The following is a 23,428-nucleotide window of genomic DNA, read 5'->3' on the forward strand; positions in this document are numbered from 1 at the left end:
CGTCGGATTCAGCCTGACTGCAAAAACCTGATGTGTGAAAGTAACCAACTTGAGGGCTGTTTAAATGTCTGATCAGACATTTAGTTTGTCTCTTCGGATTTAGGAACAGAGCGGAGGAACTCCTGTGTAAAAGTGATCCCTTGCATCAGAGATTCAAATAGCAGCAGGAGGGACACCACTGATTATGGTATTATAGGGTCTGTCTGGGTTTACATTTGGTGTGTCTTATAGAAAAGAAAAAAGTTCTGTGTGCATAACTTTGTCTTCCCTTCTAAACAACGGACACCAAACCAGAAACACATAAGGACCCCATCGTTAATGAGACCCTGCTGCTCCATTTATATAACTGATGCGGTGCTTTAGCTTTGCACAAAAATTCCATTTGTTTGTTCCTAAAATATAACAGACCATTAAATGTAAACTAAGTATTAGAAAGGACGCATGGATACAAAGCATTACATGCTTCCAAGTAGAATATAATCTCATGTCCTATCCATGGCAAGGACTATTAGATTATGTTTTAAGTTTTAGTGTCCTCTACTAATACACTATAGACATTAACAATATTGTTATAAAGGAATATTGTGGATACCTGGTATTGTTCATAAACTGAGCATGAAATCACCTGAAATGCAAGATGTGTTAGAGCTGGGCTGGTGAAAATGAATTATCACCTATAGTGGGTACAGAAAGTATTCAGACCCATTTAAATTTTCACTCTTTGTTTCATTGCAGCCATTTGGTAAAATCAAAAAAGTTCATTTTTTTTCTCATTAATGTACACTCTGCACCCCATCATGGCTGAAAAAAAACAGAAATGTAGTTATTTTTGCAAATATATTAAAATTGAAAAACTGAAATATCACATGATCATAAGTATTTAGACCCTTTGCTCAGTATTGAGTAGAAGCACTTTTTGAGCTAGTACAGCCATGAGTCTTCCTGGGAATGATGCAACAAGTTTTTCACACCTGGATTTGGGGATCCTTGGCCATTCTTCCTTGCAGATCCTTTCCAGTTTCGTCAGGTTGGATGGTGAACGTTGGTGAACGGCCATTTTCAGGTCTCTCCAGAGATGCTCAATTGGGTTTAGGTCAGGGCTCTGGCTGGGCCAGTAAAGAATGGTCACAGAGTTGTTCTGAAGCCACTCCTTTGTTATTTTAGCTGTGTGCTTAGGGTCATTGTCTTGTTGGAAGGTGAACCTTCAGCCAAGTCTGAGGTCCAGAGCACTCTGGAAGCAGTTTTCATCCAGGATACCTCTGTACTTGGCCGCATTCATGTTTCCTTCAATGACAACCAGTCGTCCTCTCCCTGTAGCTGAAAATCACCCCCATAGCACAGGGGTGTCAAACTGCATTCCTCGAGGGCTGCAAACAGGTCATGTTTTCAGGATTTCCTTGTACTGCACAGGTGATAATTTAATCACCTACACAAATAATGAGTTGGTGATTAAATTATCACCTGTGCAGTACAAGGAAATCCTGAAAACATGACCTGTTTGCAGCCCTCGAGGAATGTAGTTTGACACCCCTGCCATAGCATGATGCTGCCACCACCATGTTTCACTGTTGGGATTGTATTGGGCAGATGATGAGCAGTGCCTGGTTTTCTGCACACATACCGCTTAGAATTATCACGAAAAAGGTCTATCTTCGTCTCATCAGAATCTTATTTCTCATAGTCTGGGAGTCCTTCATGTGTTGGTTTTTTTTTTTTTTTTTTTAAGCAAGCTATGCGGGCTTTCATGTGTCTGGCACTGAGGAGAGGCTTCCGTTGGGCCACTCTGCCATAATGGGCCGACTGGTGGAGGGCTGCAGTGATTGTTGACTTTGTGGAATTTTCTTCCATCTCCCTACTGCATCTCTGGAGCTCAGCCACAGTGATCTTTGGGATTCTTCTTTTGCTCAGATTGGGTGCACGGCCAGGTTTAGGAAGACTTCTGGTGGTCTCAAACTTTTTCCTTTTAAAGGGAATCTGTCACCCCATTTTAGGCCTATATGCTAAGGCCAGCAACATCAGGGGCTTATGTACAGCATTATAGAATGCTGTAGATAAGCCCCCGATGTAACCTGAAAGATAAGAAAAACAAGTTAGATTATACTCACCCAGGGGCAGTCCCGATGCGGTCCGGTCCGATGGGTGTCGCGGTCCGGGTCCGGCGCCTCCCATCTTCATACTATGATGTCCTCTTCTTTTCTCTGGGTGAATATAATCTAACTTGTTTTTCTACAGGTTACATCGGGGGCTTATCTACAGCATTACAGAATGCTGTAGATAAGCCCCTCATGGCGGTCAGGGCTGCCACTAGAAATTTCGGGGCCCCATACTGGCAAAATTTTCGGGGCCCCCTTGAGACTCCGCCCAGGCTCCACCCCAGCCCCGCCTCTATGCTCCACCCCTCGAACTGTCCACAGTCCCACCGCTCTCTCTTGGAAAAACTCCACTTCTCACCTATCACACATTGACAGTTCCCATCACCAGATAACACATATAGCCGGCAGCTTTTGTTTTGGCCAAAAGATTTTTTTAAGCCGCCACCATAACACGGTAGACACTTTTTGGCCAGGCCTTACTCTACTGTAACCTATTAAATATTTGTTAAAATATGCAATACAATTTAGGTATATTTTTATTTATTTTTCAATTTTTAAAATGACCAATAATATCACATACAAGGAACAAATACCGCTACACCATGACCAGATGACATATTACCACCACAGTGATCGAATAATATCACATACAAAGAACAAATACCGCAACACCATGTCCAGACCGCATATTACCACCACAGTGATCGAATAATATCACATACAAGGAACAAATACCGCAACACCATGTCCAGACCACATATTACCACCACATAGTGACTGAATACTACAATTCTGATCAGTAATTTAAAAAAAAGCACCATACTATCACCATAAGTGCCATTATACACAGGAAATCTGTACTTAGTATGCAGTGTCTGTGTACAGATAATACAGTGATCACTAGTGAAATTATACACAGGAGCTCTGTATACAGTGTATAGTGTCAGTGTATAGGTAACACACTGACTCACCAGTGACGTCTCTAGGTGAAGTCCTTCATCTTTCATCCAGCCCAGACCGCCATCACTTCATCCAGCCAGGACTCGTCTCTGCAGGAAATAACACAGTTATCTCGAGCTCTGCTTGTAGAATACATTACTTAATTTTTCCCAACCTCTACATTACACCACATGAAGAGAAAGAGGCGACAGTGTCACTCTACACAGTAACAGGACCACCACCCCCCACCACCCCCATTTAAAACCGTGTCTTTAAAAAATAAAATAAATACATCACTGCAGTAATAATATCCCTAAATTAGCCCCTATGGTAATAATATTCCCCATCCTGGCCACCGTGTGTCTCATTCCTGGCGTCAGCCATATGTTCTCCCATCCTGCCCTCATGAGTATCCATTCTGTCCCATATGATCTCCCCATCCTGCCCCATATGATTGCCCCATGTGATCTCTCCATCCTGCCCCATCTGTCTCCATCGTATCCATCCTGCCCCATGATCCTGCACGATGTCTCCAATTCTGCCCCCAGTGTCTCCAATCATGCCCCATGTCTCCATTCTGCCCCCTATGTCTCCAACCATGCCCCCATGTCTGAAATCCTGCCACTTGTCTCCAATCATGCCCCATGTCTCCATTCTGCCCCCTATGTCTCCAACCATGCCCCCATGTCCAGCATTCTGCCCCCGGGTCTCACAGTCTGCCCCTGTGTCCAGCATTCTGCCCCCACTCTGTCCAGCATTCTGCCCCACTGTGTCCAGCATTCTGCCCCCACTGTGTCCAGCATTCTGCCCCCACTGTGTCCAGCATTCTGCCCCCACTGTGTCCAGCATTCTGCCCCCACTGTGTCCAGCATTCTGCCCCCACTGTGTCCAGCATTCTGCCCCCACTGTGTCCAGCATTCTGCCCCCACTGTGTCCAGCATTCTGCCCCCACTGTGTCCAGCATTCTGCCCCCACTGTGTCCAGCATTCTGCCCCCACTGTGTCCAGCATTCTGCCCCCACTGTGTCCAGCATTCTGCCCCCACTGTGTCCAGCTTTTTGCCCCCACTCTGTCCAGCATTCTGCCCCCACTCTGTCCACCATTCTGCCCCCACTGTGTCCAGCATTCTGCCCCAACTGTGTCCAGCTTTCTGCCCCCCTGTGTCCAGCTTTCTGCCCCCCCTGTGTCCAGTTTTCTGCCCCCACTGTGTCCAGCTTTCTGCCCCCACTGTGACCTGAATTAGCGCCAGCAGATGCAGCCACCCGAAGCCTCTTCTCACTGGATGTGCAGTCTCCTCACTCCTCCTGCTCTCTGCCTCAGCCCGCCCGACAACAACACAGCCACACTCCTCCAGAATGAGGAAGTGCTCAGTGTGTAATGTGACGTCGGGACCATGATGCACCAGGGCCCGCAAATTAAAGGTATAGTGCCCATTTCTCTCTGCCGGATACATTAACAACGCTGTAGGTGTAACTTTAAATCACCACAGTGTTGTTATGTATCTGGTCTGCGGCAGCTTTAAACAAAATATTCCAGGGGCCCGATGAGCATTAGCAAAGAGAGCCCAGACCGGGCTGCCAGCGTGTGCGGGCCCCCCTTTTTGCTTCAGCTCATCGGGTCCCATACTGTAGTGATGGCTGTAATGCCCTGATGGCGGCCCTGATGGCGGTGGTCTTAGCTTATAGGCCTAAAATGGGGTGACAGATTCCCTTTAGTCTATGTGCACACGTTGCAGATTTCCTGCAGAACTGCAGCTTTTTTTTTCCGCGCAGAAACGCTGCAGATCTGCAAGTGATTTACAGTACAATGTAAATCAATGGCAAAAAAAATGCTGTGCTAATGGTGCGGAAAAATCTGCAAAAAAGGACCATGTCACTTCTTTTGTGCAGATCTGCAGCATTTCTGCACCCATTCCATGATAGAAATCCGCAGGGGTAAAAACGCATGAAATCTGCAGGAAAATCACACAAAATCCGCAAGAAAAATGCATCAAATCTGCACCTGCGTTTTCTGCCAAGAGATGCAGAATCCACACAGAAAATTCCAGAGGGAAATCTGCAACATGTGAACATGGCGTTTAGGATTATGGAGGCCACTGGGCTCTTAGAAACCTTGACTACTGCAGAAATTCTGTTGTAACCTTGGCCAGATCTGTGCCTTGCCACAATTCTGTCTCTGAGCTCATTGGCCAGTTTCTTTGACCTCAGGATTCTCATGTGGTCTGACATGCACTGTGAGCTGTGAGGTCTTATATAGACCGGTGTGCGCCTTTCGAAATCAAGTCCTATCAGTCTAAAGAAACACAGCTGGACTGCAATGAAGGAGTAGAACCATTTCAAGGAGGATCACAAGAAAATTGACAACATGTCACTTAAATATGAGTGTCTGAGCAAAGGGTCTGAATACTTATGGCCATGTGATGTTTCAGTTTTTCTTTTATATTAAATTTGCAAAAATTTCTGCATTTCTGTTTTTGTTTTTTCAAGATGGGGTGCAGAGTGTACATTATTGTGAAAAAAATTAACTTTTTTGAATTTACGAAATGGCTGCAATGAAACAAAGAGTGAAAAATTTAAAGAGGTCTGAATACTTTCCGTACCCACTGTATCCTAAGGAAAGGTGATAACTTGCTGATGGTGTGTGTCCCAGGTGGGACCTGCATTGATCCGTAGAACAAGGCCTTTTTAGACTCATTACAAAACAGTGCAACAGGCTGGACGTGTGACTTCCACGACATTCATTCTTTATGGGGCTGCCGGAAAAGCTTGGGATTTAATGTGGTCGAGTATACACATTGCTGCTCCATTCGAAGGTATATAAAAGTGCCCCATTCTGTCTATTGGTCAGACCTCCACTGACCAACAAGTTATCACCCATGTGTGTCTTGGAGATAATTTGTTTTCACCGGACAACCCCTTTAAGTGCATAACAGTCTTTGGGTGATTTCTGAATGTCACTGTTTTAGTGTAGTCTGATTATAATTGGTGGACCTGATTTGCCTAATATGATCTATCACATGAAAGTCTTATTCTTTATGCAGTAGCCATACTAGTATGTTATTTCTGTTGATACAAACCATCCAACGATTTAGGTCCCTGTGAGGATGACGATGACACTGTCAAGGGGGTATGTGCACCCATGGGTAATTCTGTACTGAACAATGAAGCCGGCTATGTATCTGACGAGAGCAGCTCATCTGCCCAGGGCGGTGCTGAAGAGAAGTCCGATCCTCCAGAATCAAAGACTGGAGAAAATATCTACGTCTTAGATGCCTCCACCGAAGGGAATGTTGGTCGATTTTTGAATGTAAGTAGAACATTTCTTAAAATGTAAGAATAAAATAATTAGCTGTAAACATAGGATATTGAATTGCCCCTCATTCTGAATATGGGATAACTGGCGACCTCATCCAACCTTACATCTGAAAATCAGAACTTTGTCCATGTGGTAAGGCTGGTTTCACATTTGCGTTTTTTGCCGCAGCGTTTGTACCGCATATAAACGCATGCGTCGTGTTTTCCTATATTTAACATTAAAAACGCATGCTTTTTTTTTTTGTTCGCGTTTTGCCGCGTTTGACGACGCATGCGTCTTTTTGTCGCTTGCGGCTTGGCGCGGAAATGCAACATGTAGTAATTTCTAGAGGAGTCTATTTGCCGCCAGGAAACGCATGCGTTCGATTGAGCACGGTTTGCATCAAAAAAACGCATTGCTGTCTATGTAAACGCATGCGTTTCAATAGAGAAAAACAAGTCTAGACACTGATAAGCCACCCCCCACCATCAAGGTGATAAAGGGATCCAAATCCTAACCCTAAGCCACCATCAAGGTGATAAAGGGATCCAAACCCTAACCCTAGCCCTAACCCTAATGGGAAAAAGGAAATAAATACATTTTTTTTACTTTTTAATTTTTCCCTAACTAAGGAGTTGATGAAGGGGGTTTGATTTCTATTTATAGGGGGTTTTCTAGTGGATTTTTATGATTGGCAGCTATCACACACTGAAAGACGCTTTTTATTCCAAAAAATATTTTTTGCGTTACCACATTTTGAGAGATACAATTTTTCCATATTTTGGTCCACAGAGTCATGTGAGGTCTTGTTTTTTGCGGGACGAGTTGACATTTTTATTGGTAACATTTTCGGGCACGTGACATTTTTGATTGCTTTTTATTCCGATTTTTGTGAAGCAGAATGAACAAAAACCAGCTATTCATGAATTTCTTTTGGGGGGCCATTTATACCGTTCCGCGTTTCGTCATAATACACGCCCTCTGTAGTCCCATTGGCGGTGTCTGGATCTTGATTTTTCTCTTGTGAAATTTCTCATCATGCGTACCAAAAGCGCAAACGCAGGAAAAAAACGCATGTAAACGCGTACAAACGCGGTGTTTTTTTTAACTGCATGCGACAACGCATGCGTCTAAAAAAACGCAGCATTTGTACGCATTTACATGCGTTTTTTTCACCACTTGCGGATGCGTTTTAAACGCTGCGGATTTAAACGCAAATGTGAAACTAGCCTAATACATCTCCCGCACCTCAGGGGGGAACTGTAATGGAGACAGTACAGCCAAAAAGGGTGTCTAGAGCTGTTTTACCAAGCTTACCCCGAAAGGATAACCATGGACTGTAGTTCCCAGCAACTCATGCCCAGTCACGTATAAAAGCAAACTCTTGTGTGATTGCTGGATCCGCCCTGATTTACTGAATCTAATGTGTATGTGGACGGCTCGACATTCGCTCAATGGCATCGGCTGGACTCCTCTTGTTGTTCTCTTCTACGATAAAATAGATGTTTATAAGGGTCTGTTTAGACCAGTGATTCCAATGTTTTTAACCTTGTGGCACCTGTGAGGTTAAATTGACTCTGGGGCACCACTAACAAATAATAATTTTAGAAATTAGCAAAAATTGCGTAAAAACCTAATGCTATAGCTATAAAGCATAGTTGGCATCCTTCACTGTGCCCCTTGAATATAAAAAATAATATACAGTGTTCCCCCTGAATGTAAAGAAAAAATCATACACTGCCCCTTGAAATGAAACAAAATTGTGAAAATGACAACTTGGCAGCTAAATCAATGTTTTTGTGGGGGGGGGGGGAATATATATTTTTTTCACATCCCTGTTGCAAAACAGTGAAACACTTCTGTGATCCAAAAGTTCACAACACGTCTAAATGAATTCTTTCAGGAGCGTAGTTTACAGAATGGGGTCACTGGCGGAGGGTTTCTGGTGTTTTGGCACCTTGGGTGCACTTCAAATAAGACATGACATCTGCAATCTAATCCAGAAAATGTTAAAATCTTTCTACTGTTACCTTTGTGTAACAGAAAAAAACTTGACGTCAAAGTAACTTTTTTTTTTTTTAATTTTTGAAAAAGTCATTTTCATTAATTTCTGTGAAGCAACTAAAAATGCAGTTTCCAATATTATGAAGGTTTACTTGTTTCTTAAATGGCATTGTTTTTTGTTTGTTTGTTTGTTTGTTTTTATAGACATATAGGTCAATCCAAAGTCATTTAAAATGTTAAAAGGGTTAAGAGTTTAGCCGCATTATTTTAAAGGAAATTCACAAATCCTATTTTTTTATAGTTAACACTTCACTTTTTAACAAAATAAAAAGAAATAAAAAAAAATGTAATGTAGATATATGGCAAATATTATATAGTAACGATTTTGTTTGCTTTGACTATCGGTTTTAAAAACCTAAAAATTCAAAGTTTGAAATTTGCAAATTTTTAAACATTTTCAGCAAATTTCCAATATCTTCTTAAATAAGTTTTGTGTTTGTCAACTTAAATTTACCAGTAACATAAAGAACAATGTGTCACGAAAAACAATCTGGGAATCACTGGGATCAGTAGAAAGATTCTATAGTTATTAATACAAATAATCAGATGTGAAATATTGGTCTGTTGGGAAGGTCAAAACTGGCTTTGGCAGTAAGAGGTTAAAGCAATAATTACGGTAATTGTGCTTTGAAGCACTACTCTGGGTAAAACTTTTTTCTTTTCCTTTATTTTTGTACTGTATATCCTGAATACACTATAGTTATCAGTACAAAATTGGAAAAATTTGGTCAGCATCATAGTGCGACAAGACTTCTTGTGTATACAGGAGTATATAAAGCCTTCAGGATGGTAGTCCAATTCCCTCAATCAAGGATCAATGTTAAATCCAAATGCAGAAGAAATGGGATGGCTCTTACCAGATAAAACAGAAGCTTTTCTTTTCTTCATAAATTGCAATGCAGACAGTGGAGGTGCAGACAGCAGAACAGACATCTGCTGTTTCACACAATTCTGTGTTGCTTCTGGCCAAAAGTCCAGGCGGGTTGCTTTAAATTGACCTACATTTGCCATCATTCAAGCTAACTTTACCAGATTGTTATTTCCCATTACCAAAACTCTTTCCTTACCTTTCTCCTTTTATTTTACAGCACAGTTGTTCTCCAAACCTTTTTGTGCAGCATGTTTTTGTAGAAACACATTCCAAAAATTTCCCATGGGTGGCATTTTTCACAAAAAGGTTAGTGCGCTAAGTAACTGTACAATCATGTACTTGTTTATGTAAAAGACGTGGCCACTCAAAGAACAGTGAAATATTCTGGCGAATGCAAGCCCGTAAGTGAGAGTGAAACTATTAGAGAATATGCACACTGAGTTTTTGGAGCAAAAACTCCAAATTCTTCTGAAAAATGTAAACTAAAAAATTGAGTTTCTCGATCGCTTCATCTGGGGACACTGGAAACCATGGGTGTATACTGCTGACACCAAAAAAAATTAGCTTCTCCTCAGCAGTGTACACCCCACCAACTGGCACTAAGTTAATTAGTTTAGCTTGGTTTCAGTAGGAGGTGGACACGGGTCTTTTATTAGACCCATATCTATCTTTTTGTCATTTTACAGTAACGTTTCCTTTTTTTTTTTTTTCTTTCAGATGGATTTTCTCCTTACCTCTGGAGGGATACAGTGTAAACAGTCACACTGTACTTCCACGTAGAAACCATGAGCACGGGGTGAACTTTCACCCCTTATCCTCATATATCTATTTGGCAGGACCTCAGCCCCTAACACTTGAAGAGTGTTTAGGTGATTTGAACATTGGTCCTGGCCCCTATCTCCTACCCGCTCACTGACCAGGGCCTGTCGATTTCAGGAAGCATAGACGTCCCACAGCCCCAAGAGGCTCAGGTGTCTATTGAAAGTCTTGACATCTTCAGGGGTGGAGAGGTACATCTTTTTCTTTCTCCATCAGGTTCCTTTCCAGAGGTGATGAGGAAAAGATACAGATGAAGATAGAAATGGATCAAGAAAAAGTGGAATGGAGGGAGAATGAAGATGGAGCTCCACAAATTTTTGACCCCACAGGGCTCTGAGGGTCATTATAGACCTTTTGGTCTATATGTCTCTTGTGCCTTTTAGATGCAGGAGGATCGAAGTGCACAGGGTTATTTTTGCGGTAACTTTTGGGCCTCCGCACCACCTTCCCCTGTTTTGCTGGCCTCATCCTCTAATTTAGGCCCCAGCTTCTGTGCAGCCTAGTCTTGGCGGTTAGCTCGACCCCCTCCTCCTGGCCTTAGCAAGCAGGCTTATCTCCTTTGCAGGCACACCCTCTCTACCTCCCTCAGTGACGCGGAAGCTGCGTGTCCTTTTACCTGGAAGGCCCTCTTTCACCCCTGTTGTCACCATTTTGCCAGCACTTGGACCCGGAATATGAGGTGCTCCTCCTTCAAGCTCCCTGCAGCCTTCCTGGTCATCAAATCTTCTCTGCAAGCCTGGAAGCAGAATGCAGGACCTGCATCTTTCCTGTGAGTAGCCTCTGCTCTGCAGACTGACACGCTCTTTAGCAAATTCTTTCCTGTCCCCTAACCTCTGGCATTAGTTAGTGGGTCTTTCTTCTATCATGCCTAATCCTAAAGGAGAGCACTCTCGCCTTCCAGATTCCTCTACTCTTGTTAAATACTTTGTTTGCTCTTCTTTTAATTGCAGACTCCCTTTAGGTCAGTCTTCTTCTCTCTGTCAGGACTGCAGCAACCCCCCTGCTCCTGCTACCAAAGAGTTCCCTACTGCCCCCAGAGAGAGTGGTTCCCCTATCCCAGTGTGGGCTACCTCTCTGTCACAATCTGTTGCGAACCTCACTGCGATTTTGCAGATCTTGGTGTCCGTTCTTTCTTGACATGTTGCCTGTTCCTCCTTCTGCCATTGACGGCGGATCGCAGGACTCATCGGCTATGCCTACCAACATGGGCCGTAAGAGATCTAGACAGGAGCATCGTTCCAGGTCCTCTTTTCGCCCCCTCTCTCCCCCTGGCCCCTCCCGGTGAACAGCTTCTTCCCAGTCCTCCTCTCCTGAGTCACCCTCTGAGGCGGTCTCGGATGTATTTTCCGAGACCAATTCGGACCTAGATTCTGACCAGGCCTCTAATATGAGACCTGATCTAGAGCCTCATTGTGGCGGTCAACCTGACTTTTAACATTAAGGATACCGCTACGGAACCCGCATATCAGGCGGTTTCCTTTAGATGGTCGAGACCAACTCCTTGGGGTTTTGCCCTTATAAAGAATTTGAGGAGGTCCTTTCCAGGTAACTGAAAAACCTGACCAGATGCTTCCAGAAAGGGAAGCACCTAGGCATCCTCTACCCCTTCGCCTCTGCGCTCACTGCAAACTGGACCGCTTCTCCCAACTGTGAACTCTCCAGTTTCCAGATTGTCAACACGGTTATTTCTCTTAAGAATGGAGCATCATAGTAACATAGTTAGTAAGGCCGAAAAAAGACATTTGTCCATCCAGTTCAGCCTATATTCCATCATAATAAATCCCCAGATCTACGTCCTTCTACAGAACCTAATAATTGTATGATACAATATTGTTCTGCTCCAGGAAGACATCCAGGCCTCTCTTGAACCCCTCGACTGAGTTCGCCATCACCACCTCCTCAGGCAAGCAATTCCAGATTCTCACTGCCCTAACAGTAAAGAATCCTCTTCTATGTTGGTGGAAAAACCTTCTCTCCTCCAGACGCAAAGAATGCCCCCTTGTGCCCGTCACCTTCCTTGGTATAAACAGATCCTCAGCGAGATATTTGTATTGTCCCCTTATATACTTATACATGGTTATTAGATCGCCCCTCAGTCGTCTTTTTTCTAGACTAAATAATCCTAATTTCGCTAATCTATCTGGGTATTGTAGTTCTCCCATCCCCTTTATTAATTTTGTTGCCCTCCTTTGTACGCTCTCTAGTTCCATTATATCCTTCCTGAGCACCGGTGTCCAAAACTGGACACAGTACTCCATGTGCGGTCTAACTAGGGATTTGTACAGAGGCAGTATAATGCTCTTATCATGTGTATCCAGACCTCTTTTAATGCACCCCATGATCCTGTTTGCCTTGGCAGCTGCTGCCTGGCACTGGCTGCTCCAGGTAAGTTTATCATTAACTAGGATCCCCAAGTCCTTCTCCCTGTAAGATTTACCCAGTGGTTTCCCATTCAGTGTGTAATGGTGATATTGATTCCTTCTTCCCATGTGTATAACCTTACATTTATCATTGTTAAACCTCATCTGCCACCTTTCAGCCCAAGTTTCCAACTTATCCAGATCCATCTGTAGCAGAATACTATCTTCTCTTGTATTAACTGCTTTACATAGTTTTGTATCATCTGCAAATATCGATATTTTACTGTGTAAACCTCACTCAACCATCACTCAAGGACACCAATGATAGACTCAGAGTAGTTTGCCAAATCAGCCTTTTGAAGCGGCCTCTTCTACATTATGCCCTGCCTTTGCCACCACATGGATGTCAAAGTCCATAGACGTATGGACACAAGCAGCTCCATCAGGGCATTCTCTCTGGAGCCTGGCCAGAGGAATTGGCTGACTTAAGGTACCGTCACACTGAACGATATCGCTAGTGATCCGTGACGTTGCAGCGTCCTGGCTAGCGATATCATTGAGTTTGACAGGCAGCAGCGATCAGGATCCTGCTGTTACATCGTTGGTCGGCGCAGAAAGTCCAGAACTTTATTTCGTCGCTGGACTCCCGCAGACATCCCTGAATCGGCGTGTGTGACGCCGATTCAGCGATGTCTTCACTGGTAACCAGGGTAAACATCGGGTTACTAAGCGCAGGGCCGCGCTTAGTAACCCGATGTTTACCCTGGTTACCAGCGTAAACGTAAAAAAAAAAAACACTACATACTTACATTCCGTGTCTGTCCCCCGGCGCTGTGCTTCTCTGCACTGTGTAAGCGCCGGCCGGAAAGCAGAGCACAGCGGTGACGTCACCGCTCTGCTTTCCGGCTGGCGCTCACTGTCAGTGCAGAGAAGCACAGCGCTGGGGGACAGACACGGAATGTAAGTATGTAGTGTTTGTTTTTTTTTACGTTTACGCTGGTAACCAGGGTAAACATTGGGTTACTAAGCACGGCCCTGCGCTTAATAACCCGATGTTTACCTTGGTTACCCGGGGACTTCGGGATCGTTGGTTGCTGGAGAGCTGTCTGTGTGACAGCTCTCCAGCGACCACACAGCGATGCTGCAGCGATCGGGATCGTTGTCTAGATCGCTGCAGCGTCGCTAAATGTGACGGTACCTTTAGCAGACCAGATCACTCATGCGGGAAAGTATGTGGTGTCCGCCTCTGTGGACGCTACTTCATGTGCTGCTCAAACATCCAGCAATATAGTGGCCATCCGCCATTTGTTTGAAGGCTTGGAAGGTGGACTAATCTTCAGAAAAGCCCCTTACTAGCTTGCCTTTTCAGGGATCTCGTCTTTTTGGTTCCAAGCTGGACCAAATTATTAAGGATGCCACCTTAAGGAAGACAAATCGCGACATCCTCCTTTGAAGCCTAAGTTTCGGCCCTTTCACTGTTTTGTCGACGGAAGATTTCTGCTGCCAAGAGAGGCTGCAGGTTCGCCACGAGAAGAAAAAGGTTTCCTTCAAACCTACCCCCTCATGGCGTCCCCACAATGTGCAGGGTAGGTCTGCCAGGAACAGACCTCTCTGGTTCTGTTTTATTTTTTGCTTCTATTGCCTCCCTTTGCAGATCAGGGGTCATCGTTCCCGTCCCATCCGAGGAACATTTCACAGGTTTTTATTCAAACTTCTTTGTAGTGCCAAAGTAGGATGGCTCGGTCCGACCCATCCTGGATCTGAAATTACTGAATGAAAGAGTCCGTCTGTGACACTTCAGGATGGAGTCCCTTCCTTGAGTAATAGCTTTCGCGGAGTCGCATGTGTTTCTGTGTGTATGTATGTATGTGTGTGTGTGTATATGTATATGTATATATATATATATATATATATATATATATATATAATATAATGTGTATGTATATATATAATTGTCTAAGGGTTTTACTGTCTTTCTGTCTGTCTTTCTGTCTGTCTGTCTGTCTGTCCTGGAAATCCCGCGTCTCTGATTGGTCGAGGCCGCCAGGCCTCGACCAATCAGCGACGGGCACAGCGACGATGATGTCATAAAGGACGTAGACATCCCGCGTCTGATTGTTCGAGGCCGCCAGGCCTCGACCAATCGGCAACGGGCATAGTATCGACGTAGATGTCATAATGGTTGTCATGGCGACGATGATGTCATAAAGGTTGCCTCAACCAATCGGTGACGGGCACAGTCTGCCGCGAATTCTGGAATCATCATTGTCCATATACTACGGGGACATGCATATCCTAGAATACCCGATGCGTTAGAATCGGGCCACAATCTAGTATATATATATCTATATATATAATTGCCTAAGGGTTTTTCCGTCTGTCTGTCTGTCTGTCTGTCTGTCTGTCCTGGAAATCCCACGTCTCTGATTGGGTTTGGGGATGAGTGATTCAGACCATGATCCGGCTAGGAAGCTGTCATCGTCTCGGGTCTATTATCGGTCTTGGAAACCGTATTTCTGTTGGTGTGAGGCTAATTACAACGCGCCTATGTCTTTTTCTCTGTTCTATTCTGGCCTTTCTTCAAGCGGGACTTGACTCAGGCCTTGCCCTCAGTTCGCTAAAGGGCAAAGTGTTAGCGTTTTCTGTTTTTTTGCAGAAGAATGTAATCTCCCGTTCTCAGGTCAGAACTTTTCTCCAGGGCGTGGCCCACACAGCCCCTCCGTACCAGACACCTGTTTATCCCTAGGACCTCAATTTTTAGTTTTGGAGGCCCTCAGGAGTTTTCCCTTTAAACCGCTTTGAGAAGTCTCACTCTTTCTGTTCTTTCTTGGAAGAAGGCAATCACTTCTGTTAAGTGCGTCTCGGAGTTGGCGGGCCCTTACTGTCGTCCCCCCATTTACTGGTTCTCCAAGGTGGTTTTGCGAGCAATGCCTTCTTCCCAAGGTGGTGTCCGCCTTTCATCTAAATTAGGATATTGTACTCCATTCCGTTTGCCCAGCTCCAACTCCAGGGGAAGACTAACTCACTTTTTTTCATTCCTGAGGGTGCGCATAGAGGCCTCCGAAGCTACGATTGCTCTCTGAATCCGGATGGCAATCTTGGAGGCATGCTGGGTCAAGAACAGAGTACCTCGCCCTGGGATTAAGGGACACTCTACCTGGGCAGTGGGTGTCTCCTGGGCAGTATGCCATAAGTCTTCCACTCTACAGCCTGCAAACTGGTCTTCCATCCACACATTCGACAAGATTTTACAGGGTCCATACCTACGCTTCGGCAGACGCCAACCTAGGTAGAAGGATCTTGCAGACGGCAGTGTTTGGTTCTCTGACCTTAACGGAGTTTGTGCTGTTCCTCCCCAGGGACTGCTTTGGGAAGTCCCATGGTTTCCTGTGTCCACCAATGAAGTGATAGATAAAACTGTAAAGCGCTGCGGAATATGTTGGCGCTATATAAATAAAGATTATTATTATTATAAAACAGGATTTTTAGTTACTCACCCTCTTAAGTTTTAATCGCTCTATTAACCGTTTTATATTTTTGCAGTTTGAGTTTGTGTGTTTTGTTTCTCTTTTACATGTTGCTTTTCCTACTGCTTTCTCACTAACTAATTAACCTAGTGCCAGTCGGTGTGGTGTACACTGTTGAGGAGTATCTATTTTTTTGTGCATAGTGTCAGTCTCCTAGTGGCAGCAGCATACACCCCATGGCTTCCTGTATTTCCCACTGAATGCTTCGAGAAACAGATTTTACAGTGAGTAACCAAAAATCCTGTTTTCCTCTGGAACATGCTCCATATTTTAAATCTACTGACTTTTGTGCTGATTTCATGCTTTGCAGTGCATTAGATAAAATACACTGCAAAGTCCACGTGAGGAAGAAAATGTGAACTATATGTAGTGGAAATCATGCCTTGAAATGCAAATAACTACACAATCCATATTATTCTGAATAATCATTCTTATTTTTTTCAGTTTCATAAAAGCCGGGACTGAATTGACTTGGGAATACAACTATGATATCGGAAATGTTCCAGAAACGGAGATTTCTTGTGTGTGTGGACATAAAAAGTGCAAAAATAAAATAATATAGAATATTTCTACATATCTCAAAGTAGCAAGAATTAGGAAATGTAATTCTTGATTTTTACATTTTTGTAGATGATGTGAACTATGCTTGTTTTTTTAATTTTCTTTAACCCCTTAGTGACGGAGCCAAATTTTTAAAATCTGACCAGTGTCACTTTATGTGGTAATAACTCTGCAACACTTCAACAAATCCCAGTGATTTTGAGACTCTTTTTTCGTGACACATTATACTTTATGATAATGGTAAATATAGGTCAATATGTTTTGTGTTTATTTATAAAAAATATCAAAAATTTGAGAAAATGTTAAAAAATTAGCAATTTTCAAAATTTGAATGATTATCCCTTTAATCCAGATAGTCATACCACAGCAAACCATTAATAAATAACATTTCCCACATGTCGGCTTTACATCAGCATCATTTGTAAAATGTTATTTTATTTTTTTTAGCATTTTAGGAGGTTTAAAATTGTAGCAGCAATTTTTCATTTTTTCAAGGAAATGTACTAAATTTATTTTTTTAGGGACTTATCCATGTTTGAAGTGACTTTAGGGCAGGGGTGTCAAACTGCATTCCTCGAGGGCTGCAAACCATGCGTGTTTTCAAGATTTCCTTAGCATTGCACAAGGTGCTGCAATCATTATGTGTGTAGGTGATTAAATTATCACCTGTGCAGTACAAGGAAATCCTGAAAACATGACCTGTTTGCAGCCCTCGAGGAATGCAGTTTGACACCCCTGCTTTAGGGTCCTATATATTGGGAAACCCCCAAACGTGATACCATTTTAAAAACAGCACCCCCTGACATATCAAAAACTGCTGTCAGGTAGTTTATTAACCCTTCAGGTGCTTTACAGGATTTAACGCAAAGTGGTATGACAGAAATGAAAATGTGTATTTTTACCACCTAAATGCCTCTAACTTCTGAACAGATTACTACAGCCGGCAGACTCTAAGGCCGCTATTTGGTCATGAATTGCCACGGCAAACATCAGGACCACACAATTATGATCTGAGGGCACCAATTAGAGGAAGCTCTCACACTCTGTTAACCATATATAATGATGTAGTCACTATTTACAGCAGCATCTAAGGGGTTAAACAGATTTGGACCGTACAAACACTGATCGTGGCTGATGCAGAAAGTTGTCAGCTATAGTGCACAACCGACAGATGCTGGATTGTTACCTGTATGGGGAGGCTATTCTCTTATATGTAAGGTCAGTTAAAAGGTGTATTGGCTGTCATTAAGGGGTTAAAGGGGATATTAAATTATTTGGCTAATTTATTGTAGTCAAAACTGTACTTAAAGTCTCATGTACATTGTTTGTTAGTACATTTATTACTTTCATAAAATTCTGACTCTTATTTTATTCGAAAATGAACTGTTTACATTACTTTTTAACTTCTTTACCCCCGTTGGTAGGTTGCACATTAATGACCAAGCCAATTTTTACAGTTCTCCCGGTGATTCTGAGATTGTTTTTTCGTGACACATTGCACTTCATGAAAGTGGTAAAATTTCTTGTTTGTTCTTTTGTTTATTTGTGAAAATAACGGAAATTCGGCGAAAATTTTGAAAATTTCACAATTTTCAAACTCTGAATTTTCATGCCCTTAAATCAGAGATATGTCAAACAAAATAGTTGATAAATAAAATTCCCCACATGTCTACTTTACATCAGCACAATTTTGGAACCAGTTTATAGGATTAAAAGTTTACCAACAATTTTTCATTTTTCCAACAAAATACAAAACCATTTTCTTTATCGCTTCATTCGGGACACGGGTAACCATGGGAGTATGCTGCTGTCGCTAGGAGGCTGACACTAGGTGAAAAAAAAAAAAAAGACACCCACCGACCGGCACAAAGTACCTCATTTTAAGCTTAGTGTCTGTAGGAGGCAGACCTGGATCCCAGATCCGTCGTTTCCTTTTCAAGTCACCTGTTGTGTTTTTATTAATCTTTTCCTTTTGTCTTTCAGTTTCCTTCGTCTTCAGGGTAACTGTGTAATTTCTCACCCTGTTTTCCCACACTTATGCGACCGAGAGAGCAGTGTGGTGTCACCCACATTGCCTACTCTCGGACCCTCAGGCAGGACTTTATCCCGTCACCTTTATGGGTGTTTCAGGGTGATTCCCGGTGGCCAGTCCTTGTCTTTCCCCCACCCCTCTCTCTGGACCGGGACTCACCGCAGGTATGTCTCCCACCGGGACTCACCGCAGATATGTCTCCCTCCGTAGCGGCAGGCATTATCCCAGGGTACGCTGTCCCTTCATCCAAAGGGGACAGGGCTGCGTTAGTGGTAGGGAACAGCCGATGGCTGTGGCTTTGTTTCCCATAGCCGGTCCCAGCACTTGAGGACATTCCCCCAGGAAGACGTTTCTTTCTGTCACCCGCCAAGACATCCAGGGGTTCTTCAGGCCGTATCTTCCCTACTATGCACAGGAGTAATCGTACCCATTCCCCGGAATGAACGGTTTTCGGGGGTTCTACTCTTTTCCTAGTCCTGAAGAAAGACGGATCGCTCTGTCCAATTTTGGACCTCAACCGATTGAACTGTCACGTTCGGTTACGCCATTTCAGGACGGAGTCCCTACGTTCAGTAATCGCCTCCATGGAACCGGGAGAATTTCTTCACTTTCCTGTTTGTGTTCAGCATCAGAGGTTCCTACGGTTTGCGATCCAGGAGGATCTTTCAGTTCACAGCCTTCCTTTTCGGCCTGGCCTCTGCACCCAGGCTAGTCATGGCAGCGGTCATGGCCATCCTTCATTACAAGGGGATTCTCATAATTCCTTACTTGGACGATCTTCTGTTCAAGGGGCCCGCCGAGACTGCGACCAGAGTCTTCAGATCACTCTGGACACTCTGGTTCATCTCAACTGAATTATCAACAGAGACTCCTCCCTGACCCCAGCTCAGCACCAGGTGTTTCCTGGTATAAGGTTCGACACGACCCAAGCCTGTGTCTTCCTTCCAAAGGAGAAGTTTTCATCCCAGGGGATCTGTACTCTAAGGCGACCAGCTTCTCTTCCCCCTACGGTCCTGCAGGAGTGCTCTAGGGAAGAGGATTGCCACCATGGAAGCCATTCCTTTTGCTCAGTTCCATAACCATCTTCTTCAGCTGGTCCTGTGGTCGGCTTCGGACAAAAGGACCGTCTCTCTGGATCAGCCCGTGCTTCTACCTCTCAAGATGAGGCAGTCTCTGACCTGGTGCTATCAGCATCAGTCATATGAGGGAAGGCCTTCCTTCCTTTCCTCTCCGGTGGCAGGTCATCACCACCAACGCCAGTCTCCTTGGTTGAGGAGTGTTTTTTTTCGTCGTCACACAGTCAGGGCGGCTGGAACACCCAAGAGGCCACTCTCTCCATCAACCCTGGAGATCAAGGCAATTTTCTTTGACCTTCGCCACTGGTAGATCCTCTTCGCGGACAGCCGGTCCGCATACAATAGAACAACGCCAAGGCCGTGGCTTACATAAACCGTCAAAGCGGAACTCGCAGCAAACATTCTATGATAGAATGAACAAAGATTCTGCGATGGGCAGAATGTCACGTTTCCACCATATTATCCGTGCACATTCTGGGGGTAGAAAATCGGGCAGATGATTTTCTGAGCCGTCAGGGACTCGCATCGGGCAAGTGGTGGCTCAGCCCTGCCATCTTCAACCAGATATACAAGAAATGGGGCACCCCGGACGTTGGCCTGATGGCGTCTCGGATAAACCACAAGGTTCCTCAGTTTGTAGCCAGGTCCCGGGATCTTCTAGCAATCGGTTGCGATGCTCTAGTATCCCGTGGTCACAATTCCAACTGCCTTATTTATTTTAAGCCTCTCCCCTTGATCCGAGAGTCATGAAAAAGATAAAGGCAGAAGGGATCCCAGTAATCCTGATAGCTCTGGACTGGCAAAGAAGGGCCTGGTACGAGGAGCTGGGGAACATGCTCATGGACGCTCCCTGGAGGCTTCCAGGCCATCCAGATCTTCTCTCTCAAGGCCCCCTCTTCCAGCAGAGTTCAGTCTCTTGAGTTTACTAGCATGGCCGTTGAGGCCACAGTCCTGAGGGAGGCTGGTTTTTCACACCAGGTCATACAGACCATGATTAGGGCTAGAAAACCAGTATCCTTGTGTATCTACTACAGATATTGAAAGACCTTCTTCTGGTGAGGACAATGGTTTGGTCCTTATGTCCTTTTCTATTCCTTCCATTCTTGGTTTTCTACAAGTGGGTCTTGACTCGGGTCTATTGCTCTGTCAATTCTTTTCTAACGGAATCTGGCTTCTCGTTCCCAGGTAAAGACCTTTCTTCATGGAGTCACCCACCTGGCACCGACTTATCGTCTTCCGATAGATCCATGGGATTTTACCTCTGTCTTTGGCGCGCTTCAGCGCTTTCCTTTTGAGCCCATTCAAGACTTTAAATTTTCTCTCCTGTTATGGAAATTTGTCTTTTTAGTTGCATTACGTCCATCAGGAGAGTTTCCGAGTTAGCGGCATTATCCTGCCGTTCCCTGTTCCTGATTCTACATCGCGACAAGGTAGTTCTGAAGCCTGTTCGTTCCTTCCTTCCTTCCTACCTAAGGTGGCCTCTTCATTTCACATCAATGAAGATATTGTCCTTCTCTATGTCCCTCTCCGGTCCATCCCCTGGAGAACTCCCTCCACAATATGGATCCTGTCAGTGCTATCCCAGTCTACCTTTCAAGGACTGCTCCTTTTCGTCAATCAGATGCCTTGTTCGTCATCTCTAAAGGTCGTGGTAATGGGCTCCCAGCTTCTAAATTCACTATTGCCTTTGGATTCGTTCGGCAATATTGGAGGCATACCACGTACAGGATAAACCGCCTCCTCCAGGGGTGAAGCCTCACTCCGCTCGGCGGTGGGAACCTCCTGGGTTCGTCACCAGGCTTCGGCCTTCCAGATTTGTAAGGCCGCGACCTGGTCATCTTTGCACTCCTCTGCGAGGTTTTACAGGATTGATACTCATGGCTTGTTTGATGCAGACCTGGGAAGGAAGGTGCTGCTGGTGGCAGTTACGCACCGGCCGACCTGAGTCCGTTTTTCCTTGCATCTTTTCTGTTTCCCACCCTAGGGACTGCTTTGGGAAGTCCCATGGTTACCTGTGTCCCGCAATGAAGCGATGAAGAAAGAGGGATTTCTCAGTCGCCCATAACAGCACTACCAGAGAGAGGGGATCCGCCCTTCAGGGACAGGAAACCTATAGGATAAAAGGGCGGTACCTCTCTCCTGCGTCAGTTTGGTCTCCTGTCCCTGACAGGGAACCCTCTAGGATCGGTACCTTAAAGATTCGGAGCCGGCCAGTCGAGCTATGATGGCGGGGAGGCCCCTATCATGGCTGGTGCGGTGTCCGGCGCCGCCACTGCTGGGACCGAGGGGTCTGCAGAGTGCGCGGAGGGAAGCGCGGCCGCCTCCCCGGATTGGGGTAGGGGCTTCGGGGGACCCGGTGTGCCTTACATCTTCATGCAGCAACAAGCACTAACTGATTTGTGGTGGGTGCATGCGCACGGTGTACGAGGTGCACCAAGATGGCCGCCGCCCCGAATCTAGTGCATCTCTACTTCCGGGTCCCAGGCAGCGCGCGCATGCGCAGATCAAGATATGGGGATCAGCGCTTCCCGATGACGCAGCCCTGGAGGAGGGGGTGGAATGGCGCCAAAATTTCTTTTAAAAGATCGCTGTGGAGATGTTTCCTTGCTGCGTGCAGTCCCAATAATGGAGGACAGCGATCAGCAGCTCCAGCCGCCACAGCCATTACAGCCGCAGCAGCAGAAGCGTCACCACCAGTGCAAGCCGGATGCGCAAAGAAAAAGATCCTCTGCCGACACCCGCAGTACTTGCTCCAGCAGCCATTCCACGCCGCAGAGTAAAGTCTCCAGTATGGCTAACCAGCCGACACCACCGACTACGGATCTCATACAGGATCCTATACCTCCTCCAGAATCGGTACCTGTGGCTGCGCAAGATGGGCGAGTCATCTTCGTGAAAGTTCACCAAATAATTGGGATCCCCTTTTCCGCTCATTTTTAGGCAAAAAAAAGAACGGAGAAAACTAAGCATAGGTCCTGTCCCCTGTGCAGAAAACCCTTGTCGCAAACCTGGGATAAGAAATTGTGTGATTCCTGTATAGGACAGGTCCTTTGTGAGGAAACCCCTAATTTCACCTCTGAATTGCGATCTGTAATCAGATCAGAGGTAGAAACAGCGTTTAAATCCCTTAAATGGGAAGGGGTTAAAGAGAAAACACCTGTACCCTATTCACACTCCGATTCCTCTAGTTCTGAAGATGGAGATTCAGACAGGCGGGGTTCCTCCTCCTCCTCGGATTCTGAGTGGAGGTCGCCACTGCTTCCCTTTAGATGAAGTCGATGCCCTTGTGAAGGCTGTAAGATCGACCATGGGGGTCCTGGATCCCCGTCCTGACAAAACCGTACAGGACATCATGTTTGGAGGATTAGGTCAGAAAAAGTGCAGTCTTTCCACTTAACAAAAATGTTCAAGCATTAATTAAAACCAGAAAGAAAAAACTCATCTATACCCTCCCTTAAAAGGAAATATCCCTTCGAGGAAGAGGCTTCTATTTCATGGGATAAAGCCCCTAAACTTGACGTTGCAGTAGCTAAGGCCTCAAAAAAAATTGCGTTACCCTTTGAGGACATGGGAACTCTGAAGGATCCCCTTCATAAATAAGCCGATACCTTCCTTAAAGGGGCCTGGGAATCTGCAGGGGGATGTTTAAAGGTACCGTTACACTTAACGATTTACCAACGATCACGACCAGCGATACGACCTGGCCGTGATCATTGGTAAGTCGTTGTGTGGTCGCTGGAGAGCTGTCACACAGACAGCTCTCCAGCGACCAACGATGCCGAAGTCCCCGGGT

At 44.9% G+C, this 23,428-nt stretch overlaps 1 protein-coding gene across 7 annotated transcripts in view; it reads left to right on the top strand.

Moving 5' to 3' along the window:
- SETDB2 (SET domain bifurcated histone lysine methyltransferase 2) overlaps positions 1–17,906 on the top strand; it is a 160,378-nt gene extending 142,472 nt beyond the window's left edge. For 6 of the 7 annotated variants that reach the window (XM_069758848.1, XM_069758855.1, XM_069758850.1 and 3 more), the window contains 3 exons: positions 6,123–6,337; positions 9,478–9,566; positions 16,411–17,906. In XM_069758848.1, the coding sequence (XP_069614949.1) occupies positions 6,123–6,337; positions 9,478–9,566; positions 16,411–16,528 (422 nt within the window). In that variant the 3' untranslated portion in view covers positions 16,529–17,906. Of the gene's footprint in view, positions 1–6,122; positions 6,338–9,477; positions 9,567–16,410 lie in introns of those variants that run through there. The other variant, XM_069758856.1, reaches the window with a different exon arrangement.
- Positions 17,907–23,428: the final 5,522 nt, after the last annotated feature.

This window comes from Ranitomeya imitator, chromosome 3, assembly GCF_032444005.1.
Source record: "Ranitomeya imitator isolate aRanImi1 chromosome 3, aRanImi1.pri, whole genome shotgun sequence".
Classification (NCBI taxonomy): Eukaryota; Metazoa; Chordata; class Amphibia; order Anura; family Dendrobatidae; genus Ranitomeya; species Ranitomeya imitator.